General features: G+C 37.4%; 2 protein-coding genes across 3 annotated transcripts; both read left to right on the top strand.

Annotated features, from left to right (window-relative positions):
* Positions 1–10,214: 10,214 nt before the first annotated feature.
* On the top strand, positions 10,215–12,831 carry LOC134625543 (uncharacterized). 2 transcript variants are annotated; one of them, XM_063470783.1, is made up of 4 exons: positions 10,215–10,364; positions 10,679–10,787; positions 11,071–11,179; positions 12,181–12,831. In XM_063470783.1, exons 3-4 carry the CDS (start codon positions 11,076–11,078, stop codon positions 12,608–12,610), a joined length of 534 nt encoding a protein of 177 aa, XP_063326853.1. In that variant the 5' UTR covers positions 10,215–10,364; positions 10,679–10,787; positions 11,071–11,075; the 3' UTR covers positions 12,611–12,831. The 2 variants fall into 2 exon arrangements, with proteins under 2 accessions (XP_063326853.1, XP_063326854.1); XM_063470784.1 differs by having other exon boundaries at positions 10,595–10,787.
* Positions 12,832–13,518: 687 nt separating this feature from the next.
* On the top strand, positions 13,519–14,756 carry apnl (actinoporin-like protein). Its single transcript, XM_063470782.1, has 3 exons — positions 13,519–13,568; positions 14,037–14,167; positions 14,276–14,756. The coding sequence occupies exons 2-3, from the start codon at positions 14,064–14,066 to the stop codon at positions 14,730–14,732; spliced, it is 561 nt and encodes a 186-aa protein (XP_063326852.1). The 5' UTR covers positions 13,519–13,568; positions 14,037–14,063; the 3' UTR covers positions 14,733–14,756.
* The last annotated feature ends 8,128 nt before the right edge of the window (positions 14,757–22,884 follow it).

Raw genomic sequence — 22,884 nt, 5'->3', positions numbered from 1 at the left:
TGCTTTTTGCCCTTTTAAATTGTCAAGTAATGATTTAGGATAAGGTAGGGTACTGGACACATTCTCTTACAGCTAGGTCCTATCACCTCAGGAAGAGGCAAAATAAGACAGCTGGGAATTGGGAGATGAACGCAGAGGAGGGGTTGTGGGCAGAGTGTGGGAATACAAGGGGAAAAAAAATAAATCCATATCTGTGCCTGGATGCATCTGTCCAGCCTGTCACTCTGAATTCATCGTCAGTCAAAAGCAAAATGTCACACCTTTCATCTGTTCACCCCGAGCTGTGGACTTTTAATTGCTTGGGTAGAACATAGTGAGATCGAAGTGAGGCAGCAGCGGGGATGAGAGCGAGGTTTACCAGGAGCAGGAGGGCCAGGTGAGGGGCTATGGCAGCTAGCAACAAGACAAGAAAGCAATAAAACTGATAAATGATGCCAAGACACACAGATACTGAGACCCACCACCACCACCCGCTCTTCTCTCACAGCAGCCCTTCTCACAAGCACACCTCTTCAGTACCAGCTGCACCTATAACACCAACTACCCACCCTAACACCCACCATCCCTCCGTCTCCTCTAGAGAACTGGACAGCTCTTATTGAGCACTCGTCTGTTTACAGATCAACGCTTCCCATCGGGTTTTGGATCAATAGGATTATATTTCTTATAAAGCAGGATGGAACAGAGGAAGGTGGGGGTGGCAGGAAGGACGGCACAGGGTTGTGGGCATATGAGTGAAAGGGAAAGGCTCAAGCTGTCAGAGATACTGCATGAGCACAGCTTGTAGATGCAGTGGCAGAGCCACAATTTGGGGAAATAGTAGGGTTTAGGGGCGAATGGAGGTGGGTAGGGAGGGGGGTTACTGAAGAAAAGCCAATACCTACAGATGGGATAGCGGATGGGGAGCTTATTGATCTCCTGTCTGTCTTTTCTTCAGAAGATCAGTGGCAAACAGAGGCCCTGGTGTTTATCATTTAGTCAATGCATGGATGAGGACACTCTGCCTGAGGATATGGAAATGGATGGCAAACTTTACAATACGGCATGCATTTGTGATGCAGATGTTTTCCCAAAATGTCTTTGAAAGATAATATGAGTGCACAGGGTGAAGGTCAAGGTGGTTTACTTCTTTTCAGAAACAGCAACAGCATTTAGTATTCATGTTTATTAAGTAGAAGAATGTAGCAGAATGCTCAGTAAGGAAAACACATTTGTTTTCATTTTTGTCTTTTGATATGCTTTTTTTTGGGGGGGGGGGGGTTGCTGGGCTTCTCTGAGTGGTTTGTGATTGTAATGAGTATCTCTTTGTGTTGTTCATGGTGTATGTTTCTGTGTGTATGTCTATCAGTATTGAAATCTATTCATGGGTGAGTGTAAGTACATAAAGCATGCTCTCAAGCTAAAACTAAATCAAGCCGAATGTTTAATTTCCAAGAAGACAATTGATACATGGGTCAAATGTAGAGATTTGAATGCCAAAATGAGATGGAAAGAGGTTTTTTGAACAATGAATGATGAATATGGTGAATATATTTACATATTTTGAGTGATCAAATGCTGGAGTTTCAAACGTTTAAGATTACTCAAGTGCTATTTTGGTAAATGCATTAAATTTTGCACGGAGCTTTCGGATGGAAAGTGAGATACAGAGAAACGAAGCTCTTAATTACTGGCAGCTCCCCAGAACCAGTTTAGTTCTTGCCTGGGTTTTAGTCATTTTGATGTATATTGTCTAAACCTGCTTCTGAGCTGTGTTTTCACTTCCTTGTCCCCAAAAGGTGACACAAATGTATTCCTATTCCACACAGTGCTATTGATTTTTCTTAGGTGGGGGAATTAATCCGTGCTGAGCGCAAATCATCTTTGAAGCTGGCATTTATTCCCACTCTCACCTCCTGTGCAACACCCTGGATGTGTTTTATCGCGTGGTAATTTGCGCGGGTTGATGCACTGGCATGCTCTGTCAACTTAAAGCCCTGATCTTCAGTCTTGCCCTCTTGAAAACACACACCAGCCTACATAAACATGCGTACTTACTCTCATGCATGCACAAACACTAACACACATACAGATTAATGTCAAGGTCTTTCCTATTTAGAATTCTAAAACATTATACATGCAGATTAAAACCACATTTCCTCATGCAACTACTCTGCTGTGGGATGTTCTGTGGGCCTGTCCCTTTTATTTCCTCCCCTCTCTCAAAGTGGCACCAAATGTAATCCTCCTTAATGGATGTGTAATATTTACACTTATACCATAATCGCTTAAACATTCATTTACAGGGCCATATTTGGTTGTTCGTGGCCCTGACAGCCTATTCATCAAAAAGTAAATGTGCAGAACCTCGCGCCCCCTGCAGCAATCAATCAATATGCTCTTCTCCCGGCTACCATCAGTGCAGATACGTCTCAGGCCAAAATTAATCACTGTGAAGTTTGCATAATCCCCCTCCAGTTCCCCTCAAGCCATTACCTCACGTTTGAGAACCTTTACCTTTGAAGACCATTTTGATGACTGAAGGGATTAATCAGAATCTCCCATTCTCAAAACGGATGAAATTGTAAGAGTTTATGCAGTGAATGACATGATATATAAAAAGGGGGCATTTATATTCAGCGATTGAATCTGTAGCTTAACTGATTGTCTGAAGTTTCATTCTGAGAAAGTATGCATGTTTTACATCACAAAGGTCTCAGCTTCCTCTTTTGAATTATGGAAATTGGGAAATGACTGAAAAGTATTCTGATTTTTATAAATGTCTCTTCTTCAGATTGCCTGCTGGTACAAAATATTTGCACAGAAAAACAAGGACAAATAATTTGATGTTTCTGTTTCCTTGTTTTGAATGTCATGAGAATCTTACAAAAGATTGCTTTTTTTTACCTTCTTTTTTAATTTTTAGGCAACCTCTACAACAAAAATGTTTGATCTCGAAATGAGAGTTAAACTATCACCATGTTGTCAACACAATAAATATATGACCTTACAACATTTAATTCTGCTCCTACATGAAACAAAGCACTAAATATAAATCTTTTGTTGACGACTGTTTAAAAATCTGACTGCTTCAAAATAGTGTACAAGATGAATAACCCGCAGAAAAACTATTTCATGGATTCTGACCCAGTTTAATCACACAGCTTTAGCCTGATTAGCCAGATGACAAATAGGTGGCAGCAGAAATGATATCAGGTTAACACCAACAACAAAATAATTGTATAGTACCATATGACTTTACTTACAAAATGCCAAAAAAGGAAATCTCCTATAACTCTACCTGTATAGTGCAGGGGTCTATATACCAAGGCTGTATCCATTACCCTGTATGTTAATCTCTCTAATTGATGCTATATAATGTAAGATATAATGCTGTATCTTACAAAACATCAAGAAATACAGAGACCTCAGGTTAAACCATCTTTAAATTCCTCTATAACTCTGTGTATTGTCTGTTTGGCAACTCCAAATGCAAAGACATAGAGATGATGAGAAAGTCTGTAAATATACATGTGCAACACAATACAAAAAAGAACAATTACACAGTTATTGATGGTCATATATTCTCATATATGCCTAATTTACACAATATTGATGTTTAAATGGATATCAAAAATCCATGGATACCATGACACCTCGAAAGCGGATACTAAGCATTTATTAATGAACTTGTCAACAGCAGTAATACTTATAGAAATTAATATCTTTTATAACCGCTTCTGGATGAGGGTGTTTACAGCCTTCAAATGATAATCCACTCCCTATAAATGATAACACAGGCGCTAAAAGTAAAGTGTATTTTAACTATTACTGATAAATATCCAGATCACACAATATTACAAAATTTAATGGTGACTGAGTATGTTATGTTTGCCTCAGACCTGAAACAACAGTATGATTTAATGCAGCATTTCCCAAAATAAACACTGCGGTGATTTGCCCTTTTCATTTTGGTCCCATCTGGTGCTGTATGTTTACATAGATTTGTAGAATCAGAGTTTGTCGTCTCATTTGAGCTCTCAAAAAATCTTTAATGTCCTCTCCGGTTTGTGTCTTCAAAAAGATAACTTTATGCAAATTCATGAGAAATAATTACATATCAGTAGAAGATATAAGAAGTATATGTATATGTATTTGAACAGTATATTAATTTCCTCTCTTACATTGCAGACAGTGATGTGGTTTCATATTAGCACACTTAAAGTGATACATAAATATAAGAAATGTGAGGAGCAAAAAAAAGTGACAGCACGTGGGCTGAAAGTGATTCATTAAAGAGGAAAACACTTTTTTATACATGTGGTAGCTTAGGGTGGACACTGTTTTATAAAGTGAGTGGTCCTTAAAGTGGCAATAAGCACTTCATCAAGCAAACAGTTATCATCAGTTATAACAGCAGACATAAAGAGATTAAGACAGAACCAAATTGTTCCCTGAAGAGGGAGAAATGTCACTAATGTTACACATCATTAGAGCTGCAAAGTATAGGCTGTGCTGAATAAGGGGATGGAATGTGAATATGCTCATAACTCATAAGACATTAGTGTTTAACTGAAGCAAAACTGGTCATATTTTGTTACTTTTCAGTTACTACATAAAACATTTAAATCTTCTATATAATGAATGATAACAATAAATCATGGACAATGCTTTGTTTCTCAATGATCAAAGAGCAAGAATGTAAGCACCCTTGCATGTTGCAGTTTTACACCGATACTCAAATCTACAGTCACACAAATCTAAAATTGGTCTGGCACACCTGCCAGTCCCAGCAGCAGAGGAGCAATTTACAATGATTTTTGTTTTCACACATCCTAAGTGGCCAATTCTGCATCCCAGAGCTCAATAATGTTGATATCACATTTGGAAGTGGAAGAGTGATTCTGGGAAGAGGTCAGGACAAAACCAGACATCAAGCAAGGCGTAGCTTTGAGTCTGAAAATGGACATAAAACACACAGTCGTGTTTTAGAAGGAAAATTAGGTGACATATACTTTACTTTACTTATTAGACTCTCCTGACACAGGTGACTGAAGAAGTCTGTCCTTCTGCTAATTTTAAGGGTTTCCTCATTGTTCTAATCAGTCATGAAAATTTCTGGCAATTGCACCTGATCAGAAGACTAATATCACATAATACATTAGGAAGCCTGTGAAAGTTTCACATCTGTACACAGAATATTACATTCACAATTTTTTTTTATTAATGATATATTGATGTTGTCATAGAAACAGTTGTTCAACCACATCCCTGCCCCTGTGCATTCATTTTACTGTATACTAAATTCTCATCTTGTTTTAGACTAGTCCGCACATGCCCACCCGGCTGATTTCCTGACTCGGTTGGCAGACGTCAGACGTTCACCACCTGGGTGATGTTCATTCCTGAGGATTATGTTACAAAATCCTTGAACCTATGTGGCAACCGATTTGTTGTTGATATTGCATCTTGCATATACTGACTATATTGTTGCTGCTGACTGCTTAACACTTCTGACAAAACTACGATTGAGTCAAAACTTAATTTAGCCAAGGACCATTTGCTTGAGCTGAAAAAAAAAAAAAACTAAACAAACAAACAAAAAAACATCAATGGGGAAGTGCCAAGAACTTCAGTTACTTAATTGGCCATTTAAGGTTGGCTACAAAAGCAAATCAACCCTACGGAATTAGCCACTGTGACGTCAATATACCAATATATCATTGTGTTAGGATACTGCATGTTTGTTACCATATATGGATGAAGGGTACTGTGCTAATTTATCACCTAATGCTAACAAGCTTGGTTAGCAACCTGTATTCATAAAGTCATCTCATCATCACTTGCTAAGTAACTGACTAATAAAACACTAGATTTTAATTCACCAAAAGTGGAGTACAAATTTCTTGGTCTATATCACACAGGAAGTTGTAACATTAGTCAGCTAATCCATTAAACATCTTCCAAAAGGCGCCAACAGCACACACGGTGAAGAGCATCAGTGTAATGGCTCAGAGTAGCACAGATGACTACTAGCAGACGCTGATGGACTCCAGCTGCCTGTGTCAGGACACCTGTCAATTAATGAGGCCACACTGCTAACGCACCTCCAAGTTGATGAGTTATAAAATAAAAATTAACATCACACTAAACATAATTATGATCAAGAGGGAAACTATCAAGCATCACTTTTTTTGTAAACCATTTTTTCTACCATGCTGTTAATATGTATTTTAATACGATAAAATTAGGCATTGTAACATGTGCTTCTTCTGGAATTAACTCCCTTTTCAATCCTCAAGTGGCCATTAGAGGATCTGCACTTCTGCTAGTCCGTGGAGCCTTAATTTTTTCAGCCTCAGGGGTTGCCCTTTGCTCAATCCACATAGACTTGTAAATTGAAATTACTAATTTAGAAAAAAAATTTTAAAAAAAATTAAAAACCTAACAGAATTAAAAGTTCTAATGCAAAATAAATCATCTATTTCTGGATGCTGGAGGTATGAGTGTAACTGCTTTGGCTGGCCTATGTGGCAAAGAGCTTTGCTTTCCCTGTGCCTATCCAAGAGTTTTATGTTGTTGCATCATCAGTCAGCAGATATGTGCGTCTAAACAATGTACCTTTACAGCTTATGAGGCAACTTGCTAACAAGCTGATAAGTTAGCACGCCACCCTCTCATGCAGACATAGCAACGTCTTCTTCATCTTCTTTTTAAATGCCAGGCATATCTGGTAAGTCTTGCAGTCAGAATCAGCATCTGAATGGACTGTTGTGCCAAACAAATTTAATTTTCCAAGATGAGCTATATGGTCTCTCTATAGGCTCCTCTTGTTGGTATTTTTATTTTTATTTAATTTTCTTGTCTTTATTTATTTATCCATATCGTTTATTATTTACAAGTCCATGCTTAATATGGCAATAGTAAACAAAAAGGGAATGAAAACAAGTGAAAAGATGCATAAAACAAGCAGCACTTGACATGGTAACTTCCGGCTCTAAAACAAACTTAACAGGACAGTGGCCAAAATCAGAATTAAGAATAAAACCCAATGTGTGATATCGCAGCGGCTACAGCTTTGTTTTCTAGTTATGACCCTAACACGTTGTACACAGATGCAGAGCATTTTGAGAAAACACATATAAACATGGAAATTACAGCAAAACTTGTACACCATTTTCAGTTTGAATGTACCCCAGCTGTCAAAAGACATGAGTCAGTCTTTGTTTGTCATACGGAGGTCTAAAATGATTACATTTACATTGCAGTTGAAATGTTCTTGTCATCTCTGACTCACAAATTGTTGCACTTTTGACCCAAATAAAGGGCTGGGGAACAGGAAATTGTTGCAGCCTGTTGCCTCCTTTGTGCCATGCACTTCACTCAGTTTGCCTCATAAACACTAAATAAGTACAAAATAGAGCAGTTATGCGACAGGAACTGATGCTTTTGAATAGACTTTGTACTTACCTCAGTTTACTTGACGTTTTCCAAATACTGCATTGTACACTAGTACAATAAGGAAGCAAAAGTGGAGCTACTTGGTATAACTAGTGCCACAATACTCAATTATCATTATTGTAATGTATTTACCTTACAATATAAACCACCCTGAGGCAACTGTTGTGATTTGGTTTGATTTGGGGCTATATAAAAAAAAGTTAAATTGAGCTGAATTAGAACTCTAACAGTCCCAGACTTTTCAACAATTCATGATGTCATCTGATGCTTTTTTTGTGTCGTTATTTTTTAATTGTGTATTTTATTTTATTATAATGTATTTTCTTTATTGCCGGGTTCAGCACTTTCGTCAGTGGTTTTCTGTTGGCTTAGCTTGGCACCTATTAAAATCACATAAAAAACTGAAAGTCACTTTTTGTTATGACCCCTGCTTTATTTGATACAAGTCCATAAATATTGTGATATTGTTTGTGTGGCCGACCTATTCCTATTTTACTCTTCCAGCTTCCCACTGTAGTTGTTGCTGATTGTAGAGGTGTAGCTACCGTACTACTAAGGTATGTAATTTCAACAAGGTGTTGATTGTGGCACAACCTTTACCGCTGTACATGATTGTGTTTTATAGCTCAGCTATTTTCAGAGCACTAAAATCTTCACTGGTGACAACATGCTGACATAACATTTCACTTTACATTTTAATCAAGGCTGAATGGTAGAAGAGTAAACAAGCGCAGTGATGGACACATAATGTTCAGGAGGACCTATTAAATGTTGTATTTGTTCAGTGTCTGCTGAGATTTTTGGATAATGATGGCTTCTGCTGTTATCTATCATCCTCCAAAATAAATGATTAATAGGGTCAGTCCACTGACAGTCACTTTTCCAACATAAAACAGCGTGAAGAAGGAACGTAAGGGATGGACAAAAACATGTGTGGCGCAAGGCTGAGAGACTGCAGCCACTATAATCAAATACGGCTTCGTCTTCAGCGTACATTTATCTTTGTCATCATAAGACTTTCAAAGTCTCAACAACTCACGACTACTGATGTTCTGCCTTTTGTCACATCCCCAATTGCCTTTTATTAACCATTCTCCGAAAGATAACTCGGTGTGTTTAAATTTTACAGACCTGCTCTGGATGTGATCTAAAATAGGTCATAATACAGGATAAAAGATCTCTGCCTTTAGCCTCAAAAGTGCAGCTGAAAAGAGACAGTACTTGGGGCTATGTATTTACTTATATGTATTTACTTATTACTGGGATTTTCCTGTACAATCATTTCTAGGATTTACAGAGAATGATGCAAAAAAAAGATAGAGAGCGAGTAAATATCCAGTGAGCAGCAATTCTCTGGGTGAAAATGCCTTGTTGATGAAAGAGGTCAGAGGAGAAAAGCCAGTCAGTTTTTTACCTGATGGGAAGATAATGCCACACAAATAACCACTCTTTACAACCAAGGTAAGCCGAAGTCTATCTCTGAATGCACAAAACACCAAATTTTGGGCTGCAGCACTTCTGTCAGCTAAGAACAGGAAACTGAGGGTACAGTTTGCAAGAGTTCATCAAATTTGGAGAGTGGATGATTGGAAAAAAGATATCTAGGCTGATGAGTTTCAATCGCTGCTGCAGCATTTGGATGGCAGGGGCAGGGTTTTGTGCAAACAACAAGAATGAACGCATAAAAGCCATTATCCCTTATAACAGCCATTCAGACTGGTGGTAGCAGTGTGGAGGATATTTTAAGTCCCAAGTGAGCATTATTTAAATGCCGCAGCCTATCTGAAACCAGTATTGTTGCTGACCATGTCCATCATTTTATTACTAAATATGCCTAAAATACAACAAAGTGTAACAAATGAAGAGGCCAATAAATGCATACTCCTAATAAGTGCATACTCCTTCCTAAAACAACAGTCAAGATCAAATGTTTCATCTAAAACATTGAAACTGGCCTGAGGGTGGCAGCAGAGGAGAGGTCACAGAAGAGTGTTTCCCATGTATCGTGGTCATTTCATAATAAATCTGCCATGTGACAATATATTACTTTAATTTGGATGAATTTGAGTTTATTTGTTATTCTAGTGTCCAGTGTGGAAACTTCAAACATGTTACACTGTGATTGGTTATATAAACTCATTAATATTGTATTCTCTTAGATTTTTAGAATTGTAAGGTATATAATATGACCACTGTTTCTTTCTTATTTTCTTTTCACTGCTGTTGTCATGGGACATTGAAGGATATGCTAAATATATTAATGTTTGTCAGCGATTTTCTGCCACGGACACTGGCTAATCATCAGAAAGCAAACATTAACTTGAAGAGTGTGTGTAGTGCAAATGTATTTTTGCAAATGCATGTTTGGTGCCATCTGGTGACTTCAAGCACAGGAGCTGAAGCATTTAAATCAAGGGCCGGGCATCTGATAAATGGAACAGAACAGCTGCCATATTACTTGAGCTGCTTGGTGGAGTAATGAACACACCGCAAAACAAACTTATTCTGGAAGATCCCCGTGCCTTGTGAACTTATGGAAAAATATAACACTGTACTGTATTGTGTTGTGTTGTTACATAATGCAGTGTTTTTGCTAGTTACTGTACTGGAAAGAAGGAATTAACTCCTCCTCTATTCCACAGTCTGGATGGGAATTTAGTGAAACGAGCTGAAAAAGTGTGTAAAAACTGCTAATGATGTTTGGAGGTTCCCAAAGGAATGTGTCACGAGTCATCACTTGCGAAAACAAGCAGCCAGTTGAGTAATTCCCAGTGACTGTAGCGTCAGTCTAAGCAAGACGGAACATGAAAATATTCCGTAAGCTTTGAATAGTTTTACTAAATTCATTTTTTGGGATGGAAATGGACTCATAAAAGATGGGAAAGACTAGAAATTCTAAAATACAGATTTTTTCACTAAATCTAGTAAGTATTGACATAGCTATAGAAAATAACATGTGAGATAAATTTTAAACTGCAGAGGAGTAATTTTGTACGATTTTGCTAAAATATGTTGCATAATAACAACCTTATTGGAATAAAATAGATATTTTGATGCTAACCATGCAGTAAAAAATTTGTACAGTAAAGTTTTTAACCATTCCCCTGAGTAAAAGTAGAGATTACTGCTAAATCTTGTGATCATGTAATATTAGGTGCTTGCTTCTTTGTGAGATATGATTTCTCACAATGGATGGGGTACTTTTATTTCACGATGGACATGCCTGTGCTTGTGTTAGCACAAGCACTGTGGAGGTGTAATCACACAAGGGAGACGCTCTCTGCAAGACCTGAGAAAAAGAAGTTGACGCTGCTGTCTGGCACAACGCACGTATTTTTCTCTAAAAGGTACCTAATTATGCTTACTTATAATAGGACTAGAACTTATTTCTGTCTTGGATGTCATCTGTAAAAACAACATTTCTCTTGTTCTCGTATACTTAAGGTATACTCGTTTTCAAACACGCCTACATCATGTTAAGTTAATTCTTATGAGAATGTTATATTTGAGGAGAGCTATAAACCAGCTTTTTGGAGGTAATTAATCTTTTCAGCAATTAAATGTGTTGCTGCTAGCTGGTGAACTGTCAGTGGGTATTGTTCTAAGCTTTCAATCCTGCTTCTCTTGCAGTCAAGATGCCAGAAACAGCTGAGGCTGTGTCAGCCACTCTCACCACCAACAGAAACTGCACTATAGAAATAACCAATGTCAGCGGTAGCTACTGCCTCATTAACCCCAAGTAAGTCTACAAATGTCTTTGTCAGTTTAACACTTGTAAAACTGATTAATTGAGAAAATAAATGGATAGCATTTAGGGCCAGACCTGAATGGCTGAATGTTTACTTCATAAAATATAAATCAATGAATGACATTGCAGAAAAACATTGTGATGAACAATGGAAATTTCACAACATTATACATTAAGTTCACAAAAACGCTGCTTCTAAGCTCATAAAAGCAACAACAAGTGACATGTATTTATCCAGCAATTCATAATTAGGTTTGGCTTCCTAGTGTTTGTGAATCACTGTTATTAAAAAAAAGGATAACTAAGTTACATATAGGTAATTATTATTTTCTTTTGCATAACAGCCATGTATAATTTGGGGGTCACCACAATCTCCATCATGTGTTCTTTCTAATAATTCATAATCCTAAATTTCATAAGGAGAGCTCAATGGCACTGCAAGCAAAATGCAGTGCACCATCTATTATAACATTAATAAAATATTAGTTTTATATAGCCACCTACTGTATTTCTCAACGATGTAATATGAATTTTCCCACTTCCAACCAAAAAAAGGAGAAAAAAATTAATAAAACACAGCAACAAAATAAATATAAACAATTCATGTCTATTGGAATCTGTGCCATCCTTCTACATTTATCTAGCTGTGGGAAGACAGGCCATATTTTGGATGGCTGGTTTTCATGTGTGACATTACTTTGCTGAGAACATCCACCTATCCATCATGCAGTGACACACACTGCCTCATTGCACATCGCATGCAGGTACACTCACTGTTGCTTAGAAGTCCACAGTAGTACTCCCAGTCACACTCCATCCATCAGCATAAGATGTTTCACCCTGGAAAGCCCAACACTCAAAAAGTAAATTGACAATCTCCACAAAAGTTACAAAAGTGTGTTTTTTTCATCAAAAGTACGAGAAGTGTGACATAAAAGTTGTTAACTGATTAGTAGTGACGGTAAGGATTTATCTCTTGCTCTAATGTGTAGGGTGTACATGAAAAGTGGCTTCTGTCAACACCCGCCCCAGCCCACGATTCGTACCACCAAGACAGAAGTGTGCTCCTTCACCAAGGATGACAACACTGCCACGGGTGCCGTCGGCATTCTAACCTACGATTTGTTGCATATGCAGAGCCGGGTTTGCTCCGAGCGCATGGCTATCATGTTCTCTGTGCCTTTTGACCACAACCTGTATAAGAACCAGCTGGCCATAGGTGTGTTTGAGCAATCCCGTGCTTGTGACAAACAGCTGTATGACCAGATGTATGATGGGAAGGATCTCAGCAACTTCACCCGCTCTGAGGCAAATGGCTGTGGGCTGGAGTACAAGGCAACATATGTTGATCTGAGGGCCACAATGTCTACAGTTGGAAAAGCCATGGTTAAACTGGAGCTCTATGATAAAATGGGTCATTAGTGTGCAGTCTACTGGTGTTCTGCTTTTCTGTGTTTTCTTGTTTTTGTAGTCGCAGAAAAATAAACTTCATTTGATTTGACGACTCTTGTCATCCTAAAAAAACATTTAGGAGAAGAGGAAGACTGATTTTGCTGTCATCTGTATTTTGTGTCTGCTGAAAGATATCAATATCTGACAGCCACCTCATTGATTCTCCATTAGCTTAGCTCTTGGGCTCATGTACACTGAATACTCTATTTTCGTTTATTATGGTAATAAAGCATTCAGACCCAATGCTTGTGCTACTTTGAGTGGGATATGTTTTCATTCATATGCTTTCATTATTACTGATGAACTGTAATCATTTTTTAATCTCTTATCTGGATCCGTCCAATTCTAATGAGCAACAACAGATGGAAAATCTGCATAGATGTTTTTTTAATTTCTGCGAAAACAATATTGTTCTTCCTTCGCTGTTAGACTCTCCATCTTGCTTGATTGTGTGGTATTTGGAATGCAAGAGTTTCAGCAAGATACTAAGCAAAGTATCGCTCCAGAAATGTCTGTCCAAACTTGTTTGATTTGCTTTTTTCACTGTTTCACAATACAAGAGAAATGACAGTCCCAAACCACATTCATGTCTTGTTATAATAGGCTTGAAGGGCTCACCTCAGTGGTTGGGATCCAACGGGAAATTGTTGGAAACTGTTCAACTTAGCTACAGACTAGGGTGTGGCTGTTTCATCCCACAGGGGGAAAACAGTAATATTTGTTCTCATAGTCTTCTTTTCGTGTGGGTCATGTGTTTGGAAAGAGGGTGTGCTATCCTGTGTTTAAGCAGGGTTGTACTTCCATTGGGAGGGTTTTCTGAGTGATTAATACATCCTTGGGGAAAAAAAGAAGAAAAAGAAAAAAAGGAAAACCAACTAGCAACTTTTACTGTTTTTGGACTTCAAGTACTAACAGCACTTCTCAGCAGGTAAGTCACTTCATTTAGGGAAAATACATTTAGAACAATGGCTCTCCTAGCTCTTATAATTTGTAAGATATATAAAAGTTTGATGAGGCTTTTGTTTGATTTCTTTAATGTATCTGCTGATAAAATGAGTGATCATGTTCTTTCATTTTCACTCTAACTTTATTACTGTGTAGTACTAATTATAAAGTACTGTCACTGGAGTGGTACACTGTTAAAATACTGCAGCAATTCTCTGTTCTCTTGTAAAATCTCATTAGCCTGTGAAATACACTATTTTTACGCAGTGACAGTCGATATGTGCTTTTGAAGGTCAGTGTAATGATGTTAGAGTACATCATCAGAGACGAGGTTAAACCTGAGTTCTATATTGTTATAAGTTTATTCCTATGATTCTCACTGCAGTTAGGAGGAAATAAACATCCAGGTTACAGGTATGAGCTGGTTGACATTTAAATTATTTTTTATTAGATCAACAGAGCTCGCAGCCACTGCAACATGACAGAGACAGCTGAAGCTGTAGCTGCTGACGTGAGCAGCAAGAGAAGTGTGACCATCGAAATATCAAATCTCACTAACAGCTACTGTCTTATTAACCCCAGGTAAGCCCAGCCTGTGTTGGAGTTGTGACTTTTCGGGCTTATATGAAATACATAGAAGACCAAAAAAAAAAAATGTTGAATGCATTTTTCTATTTGTGTACTAATTAGGGTATACCTTGAGAATGGGGAGGCATACAACCCACCGCAACCTACAGTGCGCCCTCTAAAGACAGAGGTTTGCACATTCACCAAGTCCAGCAGCAAAGCAACAGGAGCTGTTGGTGTACTGACCTATGACCTTTTCGAGAGGTCACAGAATGACTTCGCTGAGACTGTGGCTCTAATGTTCTCCGTCCCCTGGGACTACAACCTGTACAAGAACTGGTTTGCAGTGGGCATCTATAAAAGGGGCCGTAACTGTGACAAGGATTTGTACAAAGAAATGTACTACGAGAAGAATCAGCATGAACATGGGTTTGTCAGGGAGGAAGCCACTGGGTCAGGAATCAATTACATGGGTAACCGCCTAGATATCAGGGCCACTATGTGTCCTCTAGGCAAAGCTATCATGAAGGTAGAGGTGTGGGATAAGCTTCTTACACCCATGGGCCAGCAGGCATATTAAAGAGCCCCTTGATACCAGTATTTTTGTCATGTTTCCTGACAGCAGAATTCATTCTCTGCCTTCTGCTTCTTCCTGGTAGACTGTTTCTAATACAGCAGGCATGCATGATTTAACAGATGTATTGTTGCTGACATGTGTCTGTATACCTGGATATTACCCTTCAGTAAATCTGCTTAAGATATGAATTTAGTTTGTTTATAAATTCACCCCCCACCCTCCCAGCCCCCCATCACACACACACACACACACACACACACACACACACACACACACACACACGCACACACACACACTGTATAATCACAGCTTCTCTCTGTTTCAATAGCATTCAGTTTTAAAATGGAATCTTTAGAAATGGAAATCAAAGGATGACTCACCGGAGGATGAGGGCATATAGCTTAATGAAATACGCTGAAAGCTTGTCTGTATTTACCTTGACACTGTAGTCTGAGGAATAAAATAAACCTTTTTTTCTGAAGCTATTTGTGTATGACTGTCTGTTGACTGAGTTTAGAAGATGCAAAGGGTTTAAAAAATGAGATTTCCAAAGCATGCGCCATGTGCTGTGTATTTATAAAGGCTTCATAAGGATCAATCTGAAGTGGAATTGATATAGACAAAAACAAAGGGTCCTGTTTCTTTTTGGGTGTCCCCTCCCCCCCATGGCTGAATTCTACTTCATCAAAGTCTTGGTATCACTTGAAAAACAATTGTATTGTTTATGAAATCTTTACTATTGTAATAGCTATTAGCTATGTTACGGCTAAATTACAAAATTTGCTGTAAAATCAAAGCATTCAATCTCTCTATAAACATGCAACACAAGTCTGCGTTACTGGTTAGCCAAAAGATCATTCAGTTTGCATGCCAAAGTATCCTTGGGATGGATACTGTATGACTGGGTGAATGAGACATGTTAAGTGCTTTGAATGGTCAAGTAGAGTAGAAAAGCGCTATTTTAGAACCAGTCCATTTACTGTTAATTTGCAATAATAACTTGTAATGTAAGCTCATTACTTAATCTTTATGAAGCAGTAAACCTGAGATAACTACACCTGCTTTCTTGTGATTATCATCTTGTCAAGTTGGATAAGATTTGGGTGAAGACCCTATGTTTGTAACTCGTGATACTTACTAAAAGCTTATAACTATTTAATTGGGTAGAAATTACCATCTTGACGTGTAATGTCGTCATCAGATTTTATTTTCCAGTAATGGCACAGCCAATTCTTTGAAGAGACAGTCATTAACCTTAGGGAAATATGAGCTTGTCACAAAGAAGGCACAATATCTCCTCTTAATTCACATTTTATATGAGGTTATTATAGGTTCTGCTTATTCCGTCTACAATCTCAATACTGCCTTCCTGATTCTGTTTTTCCATTAGATTTATGGTGGTTTTGCAGTATTAACTGTTCAAACCACAAAGAAGCTCAGATCAAAGGTTCTGCACTCTGTCACCTTTGCATTTGCATAAAAGCCAAACATAGAAAAGAGGCATAACCTCGGCATGTTTAAGCACAATCCCTGAAGCACTGTTGAGTGACACTGGAGAAATGAAACAGTCCCTATAAACAGATGGGAACACTAACAAGAAACTTTTAGGTGTTTTTTTGGGTTTTAACTTAAGGACAAATGCCTGCACATTCCTTTCAAATTTTCCTCTTCAATCTCTCCTTAGTATTTACTATACCTGTGCACACAAGTACACATTCATTATTTGCATCATACTGTTTACTGTGTGTGTTTGTGTAAGTGTGCTCCAGTATTTGCATCTACATTAGTATGTACAGTATGTGTTTGCACCCTTTTGTGGTGAGCATCTCTTAGTCTGGGTACGCACCTGCGCCTGCAGATATTTCATATCAAATGCATTCTTTTGTGCATTCTTTTGTGCATTATGTGATTTGTATTTTGAAGTGAAAAAAATCTTTCAAGAACAGTGCAGGATTAGACTGCACAGAATTTTTTTTCTAGGTAGATAAATATAAGAGGCTCAGCATTTGAGGACTGAAACAGATGCTAAACACGAGGGAATCTGACTACTTTTCTGATAAAACCTTCTGTTCCAATCCTTCCCGGATGTTAAGAGGCAAGGGAAGTGAATAAAGCATGAGATGAGCAAAGTCAACATGTCTTTTTATGAGACATATATCAGCTGATCACACTCAAACGACTGCAAGGTTCTAGTTACAAACACTACAGGAAGTTGAGAAAAAAAATTTTTTTTAAAGCACACAGCAACTCAAATAAAACTGGAAAATGTGGGAAAATGTAAAAACTGTTATTTATTTGCCATTTTTGCAAGCATTTTTACTTTTTCTGTGTTATTATATCACAAATAATAATTATTGAATTCATTTCTGGCACTACTAATATAGTGGCTACATTTTCAGCAATTTTCACTTTATTTTTAGAAAAAGAAAAAAGGCACATGAAGATTTGGAAAGGGGTGTCTTCCTTTCCATAATCCCCACCTGTTATTTCCTGTGTCTATTTAACATATTTTTTGATAATTCATTCTTAATATTAAATTTCAGCTTCCAATTTATTTTGTTTTACAGTGATTCTAATCGCCTACAGTGTTTAAGAAATATATTTGTCAATCTGGCCGTGCAAAAGGAATTTCAATGATCTAACGTTTGACCGTGGGCCGATACCTCTGTGTAAAAATCACCCAGGTTATAATCAGCTGCATAAAAGATATTATTGCCCCTCAAAATAAACAGGCTGCTACTTAAAAAGGTTAGTCTGTCAGCATCGTCAACAACAGAATAAGCTCTCAAAGACTGCCATCTAGAGGCCTCCTACGTATATTATCTCACACAATTACTTGCTCTAAGCATTTTAGAGACAGCTGGGGAAAAATATTTAGGTAAAAACCTTTCCTAAACTCTACAGTTTGTATACGACATTCATAATATAATATGTCACATGAATAGCTATTTCAAATTCTTGGTTTTAAGAGGTAACGCTGGCTTTGTGTCCTTCAGAAGCTGATTACTCCGTGTCTCCTTCTCCTACCACCAGCTACAAACATGTCTTGACATCCAGCAGTGTCTGGTACACTTTGATAGTTTGCTGTGCATCTGACCTGATGTGTGTGTCAGGCTGGTACCCAACACCTGCAGCCCCAACTCTGGAGCTCAGTTTCAGGCTTCAGTCTCAGTCAGGTTCAGTCTCTGTAAGAGTGGGGGGGAAAGGGGGAAGGTTGACTTGCTTGCTTGTGCTTGTTTGTTTTGTTTTCTAAGATTTATGCGGTTTATATTTCACAAACTCTTAATAATTTCTTTAAGCTGATACATGAAGGTCAAATGTCATGTTATTTCTGGCAGGCTTTGGGAACTGTCATACCATTTTAGTTTGTTATTTTTGAATCTCTCAGCATGTAGAGTGACACAGATGTGTATCATGTAACAATACGAAGAAAAACACTTAGGTGTTCCCTATTTTCAGAAGTTTTACATTAACAAAATCATTCTTGATGCTTTGATTCCTCTAAATATTGTTAATCTTGTAAAAAAGGATAGCGATTTGAATTTGAAACGTTCAGCATTTTTTTTATTAACACTAAGCATATTCATTTAAACTTGACTTTATCCTGTCAGTCGACCTACTTTCCTTTGTAAACCTTTAAGAAAATAAAATTCCAATGTGATAACCCCTACATAAAATTGCTCCATAAAGTAGCTAGAATTGATATTTTTATGCAAAAATAGTTAAGAAAGGATATTTGTAGTGATGACCTCACAGAAAAAAAATAGTTAAAATAAGTGAAACCAGGCTTTCCATCACACTGAAGCATTCCCATGACTCCCAGCTCATTATTGGTTATCCTGCTTGAACACTTGGTTTTTTGTTTGTTTGTTTTGCTCAGAATTGGTGCTTTTATTAGTGTCTTTTTGCTCACAATATCCAGCTGTTTTGAATAAAAAGCACACTCATTGTTTCTGCCCAGGGCAAATTGGCAATTAAAGTAGCAGGTTTAGTGAATAATGTTGCTCAGTATATGCTGGATGCAACAAAGAAGGAGTTTTCTCAAAAGTTTGCAATATCAGCGAAAAAAATAATTTTTGTGTTTACAGTTCATATATATATAATTTATCAAGTTCTCTTGCTTTTTCAGGGATAAATGTCTCAGGTTCCTCATCTAACTGTTGATCCGCAGGCTGCTGCAGGCCTTGCTCCTTTTCATCATCACTGGAGAACTGATGTTTCTGGCTCTTTTCATTTTCATTTTCAGCTGGCAGTGAAACAAGGTTATCCATGCTTCATATTTCTTTGAGTTTATTCTGACTGATCTAGCAGCCGTTTTCATGTCAAACCTAGCTGAATGTACAGTCATCTGCTTCCAGCATGGTGTCAGCCAGCTGAAGGGTCAGCTCTGACACAGCAGTACCAGCTGCCTGGCTCTCACACAACAAAGTAATTACTCATGTCACACTGAATGACTCGCATCAGTGGGTGCAATCTTTAATTTTCATCAAATCTGGACAAACTCCAGTGTGTATGTGTGGCAATAATCTAGCAAGTGGGAAACAAAAAAAAAAACATGTGTCATGCAGAAAAAGTTTATTAGGCATCAGGACATCTATAAATCAAATTAAATATCACTAATTCATCAAGAACCTGATATAGGCTGACTTAAGATTCTCCCTTTCATCAGTCATACATGAATCCCCAGTCACACTACCAAGGGCATATATGAAAGCCTGCAGCAGTTGATAGATGCCCTAACATGCCCCCATTCCAACCACACTGCCAGATCACTGGGGTATTGCAGTCATGGGTTCCCATAGTGAGATGATCCAGAAGCACCTAACAAAGAGCCAAAACTTAACACCTGCAACCAGGTGCACAGCTGAGGCTCACTGGTCCCTCCTGCTGAGAGAGGGGGGGCAGTGTATCTTTTTTTGCTCTAAAAAGTTTATTTCAGAAATACATATTGGTGTGTTCATGGCTTTTCTATTAGAATCAGTTTATAAAATGAGTTTAACTAGAAACTAATTCCAAAACAATGTTAGGTTTGATAAAAAGGCTGTTTACATTTTATGCTCTGTAAAATCTAAATGAAGTCAGAATGTAATTATTTGAAAATATCTTAAAACAAGAGTTCATTCACAATGGAACACAGAAAACTTGGTTTAAACTGGGAGATTTTACAAAATCATTAAAAAATATTAGCTAATTTTTCATTTAAGTACAGGAACATGTTTAGAGAAAGTTGAAACAATGGCAAGAAGTTCTGGGAAAGTAAATGGTACTAAAAAGAATCAGCTGGAGGAACATCTTGCAGCTAATTAGGTGAATTGGAAACATGCGACTAACATGACTGGGTATAAAAAGAGCATTTTAGAGAGGAAGAATTTCTCAGAAGTAAAGATGGGTAGATATGTATAGTAATTTCTGAATGTATAGGGGTGGAATTACTAGCTTAAACATCTGGAAAGACACCTTCAGTCCTGAAAGATATATACAGGTTTTAGATTAACATATGTTCCCATCCCATTTAGGGATTTCAGTGCAATTCAGGTCATTTTAAAAATTTGGTGACTTGGCACTATAGTGCCAAATCACAACAACAGTTGTCTCAAGGCAGTATATGCTGCATTCTGTATCAACTAAAGGCTTTTCAAAGAGCTTTTAGAACTCCCTGATAATAATGAATTGCAACAAGCCAGCCTAGAAGTAATAAATGCATAAACTAGGTTTTCAGAATCACTCAGGGATAGGATATTTCTATTTTTAGACATTTTGCACAAAATGCAAGAAGGCAGTCCTTCTACATATTTGTTTAATTTGCATATTTAAGAACATATCCTAGAGCTAAGGTAATGTCATACAGAGCAGGTATCTGGTTAGACACCATATTTCTAAGATTTCTAAGGTCAAGTTTTATTTGAATTTAGAAGCAGAAATTAGATGTCACCCAGGTCTTTTGTCTTGTTGTTGTGTGTTTCCTCTGGCTTCATGGATGGATAAAGCTGGGTATCATCTGCATAGCAATGAATATGTATGCTGTGTCTTCTAATAGTACTGCCGAGGAAAGTATAATATAAATAGAATTGGTCCCTGCACAGAACCCTGTGGAACTCCATAATTAACCTTAGTGTGTGAACAAGACTCCTCATGCACATTAACAAATTAGAGTCTATTTGATACATATGATTCAAACCACTACAACTACGATTTCTGCAGTAAAATATTGTGATCGATTGTATCAAACTGCACTGAGGTCTAGCACGACAAGCATAGAGATGACTCCACTATCATAAGAAGAGTATTCATAACCTTACTAATGCTGTCTGAAACTCTTCAAATTAACCAATCCTCTGCAGATTAGTTAGCTGTTTCACAACTACTCTTTAAATAATTTTAGAAACAAAAGGAAAGTTAGAGATGAGCCTATTAGCTAAGACAGTTAGGTCAAGTGATTCTTTTTAAGTGTAAACTCGTTGAAAAATCAAAATGAGCTAATATGTTTCTTAAAATATTGCAATCAAATCATTTCATTTTTTAACTTAAATTTTTCAAGTCAAAACAGGGTCCCTATGAAAATGCATTTGGATCAGCCGATTTATACTGAGCATATTGTCTAATAGTACTGTGGTATATCTAAGAGGTTGGAGAAGAAACTATTGGCCTCATACACTTTAAATGCTTTATGCTTTAAATGATTCCTGTTGAAATGATACTTCACAGTGCTACTACAAACCAATCCCAGATCCCTCAGAGAACATGTGTTGTTGATACATATTTAATATGTACATGTCTCTAAAAATAGAAAGATTCAGAAGTATGTCACTATTTTTCTTTGTTTTATTTAAGGTTTGGGTTTTTTGTATTGTGAGCGTGATGGGAAGCATCTCCCTCACTAAAGTGAAACACCCACAATGTCTTACAGGAAGTTTTGATTTTGTTATGCTTTTGTTTTGAAGTCCATTAACCACTCTCTTTCTTTTTTGAGGTCAACTTCCTGAAGGTCTGATTCATGGAGTGCACACACGATTACGGCCTAATGATGCTCACCTGAAAGGAGTTCTCCAATTATCCACTGCTAGTGGGTTAAACCATCAGATGAGAGCTGAGGGTGGGATTGGGCTGAATCTTCAGTTTGGTTTGATGTAGTTAGTTTGTGTATTATTTAGCTGGGGTATGTTTGTATTCAGATATATGTGAGGTGTGTTAAAATAACTGCAGTATTCACAGTATTTCATGTTTTTTGTAGCTGGACTGTGTCGGGGGAAATCTTTTAAATTTTATTGGTGGTGGTATGACCTGCACCTCTTTAAGGAGGGGGTTTCTGAGCAGCTGTGTTGTTCATCTTTAGATGTGTCACTGGTGAAAGTGTTAAACCTCTGTATGTGTAAAAGAAATATATTCAGAGCTCTGAGAAACGACTGAAGGCTCATGTAATTGTTTTTTCCCCCATTTGGTCTCCTTCACATTACCTTGCGACCACTACATATATCTATTTATTTATATTGTTTGACTTGTTTTTGGTATTTTTATTACTGTTTTAAGCCACTAAATAGCAGCTTCATGCCCAATGATATTGATCATTTGGCAGGTGGTGCCTTTAGTGCACTTGTATGTAGTTTCACACACTTAATTGTGCCCATTTGCCAAAACATGCTGTTCCAGAAACGCAGAAACATGGGATTAAAAACCCAACAGTGGGTTAACAGAGCCAAATACTGTCAGGCCTTGCATTGCTGTGATTGTAGAGATGACACAGTGGGTGATCCCGAAAATGCAATATTCTTACAAAAACAATTTCCAAACTTGTTCCTTTCCTTTTTATTTTAAATGTTAAAAACAGGAATATAAAGAAAGATTATTAACAGGCTCCACTGTGTACAGGACTTTTGTGCTTAAGTATTTTCATGAAAAAAATCAGTGTTTTTTTTTTTTTCCTTGCTTTGTTTTTTCATGTGTTTTGTTTTGGTGTTCAAAATTTACATGTTTATGTCTGCTTGTCAGTTTTTAATAAAACCACCAGAGGGCAAAATTTCTTTCCTGAAACATTTTAAAGCTCATGTACAGCTATTGACCCTTTGTGTATAGAATGTATGTTAATATTTTGCGATTGATAAAACATGACTGATGTTGATTGCAGAGTCTCATCTTGCGCAATGGCACCAGAAAATGC

Source organism: Pelmatolapia mariae, linkage group LG4 (genome assembly GCF_036321145.2).
Source record: "Pelmatolapia mariae isolate MD_Pm_ZW linkage group LG4, Pm_UMD_F_2, whole genome shotgun sequence".
Lineage (NCBI taxonomy): Eukaryota > Metazoa > Chordata > Actinopteri > Cichliformes > Cichlidae > Pelmatolapia > Pelmatolapia mariae.
This window is presented reverse-complemented; position numbering and strand designations above follow the sequence as displayed.

Excerpts from the sequence above, each read along its gene's own strand:
- apnl (XM_063470782.1), top strand. The coding sequence starts at position 14,064 with ATGACAGAGACAGCTGAAGCTGTAGCTGCTGACGTGAGCAGCAAGAGA. Across the intron at positions 14,168-14,275 it reads TACTGTCTTATTAACCCCAG|GGTATACCTTGAGAATGGGG; the intron begins GTAAGCCCAGCC and ends TGTACTAATTAG.
- LOC134625543 (XM_063470783.1), top strand. The coding sequence starts at position 11,076 with ATGCCAGAAACAGCTGAGGCTGTGTCAGCCACTCTCACCACCAACAGA. Across the intron at positions 11,180-12,180 it reads TACTGCCTCATTAACCCCAA|GGTGTACATGAAAAGTGGCT; the intron begins GTAAGTCTACAA and ends TCTAATGTGTAG.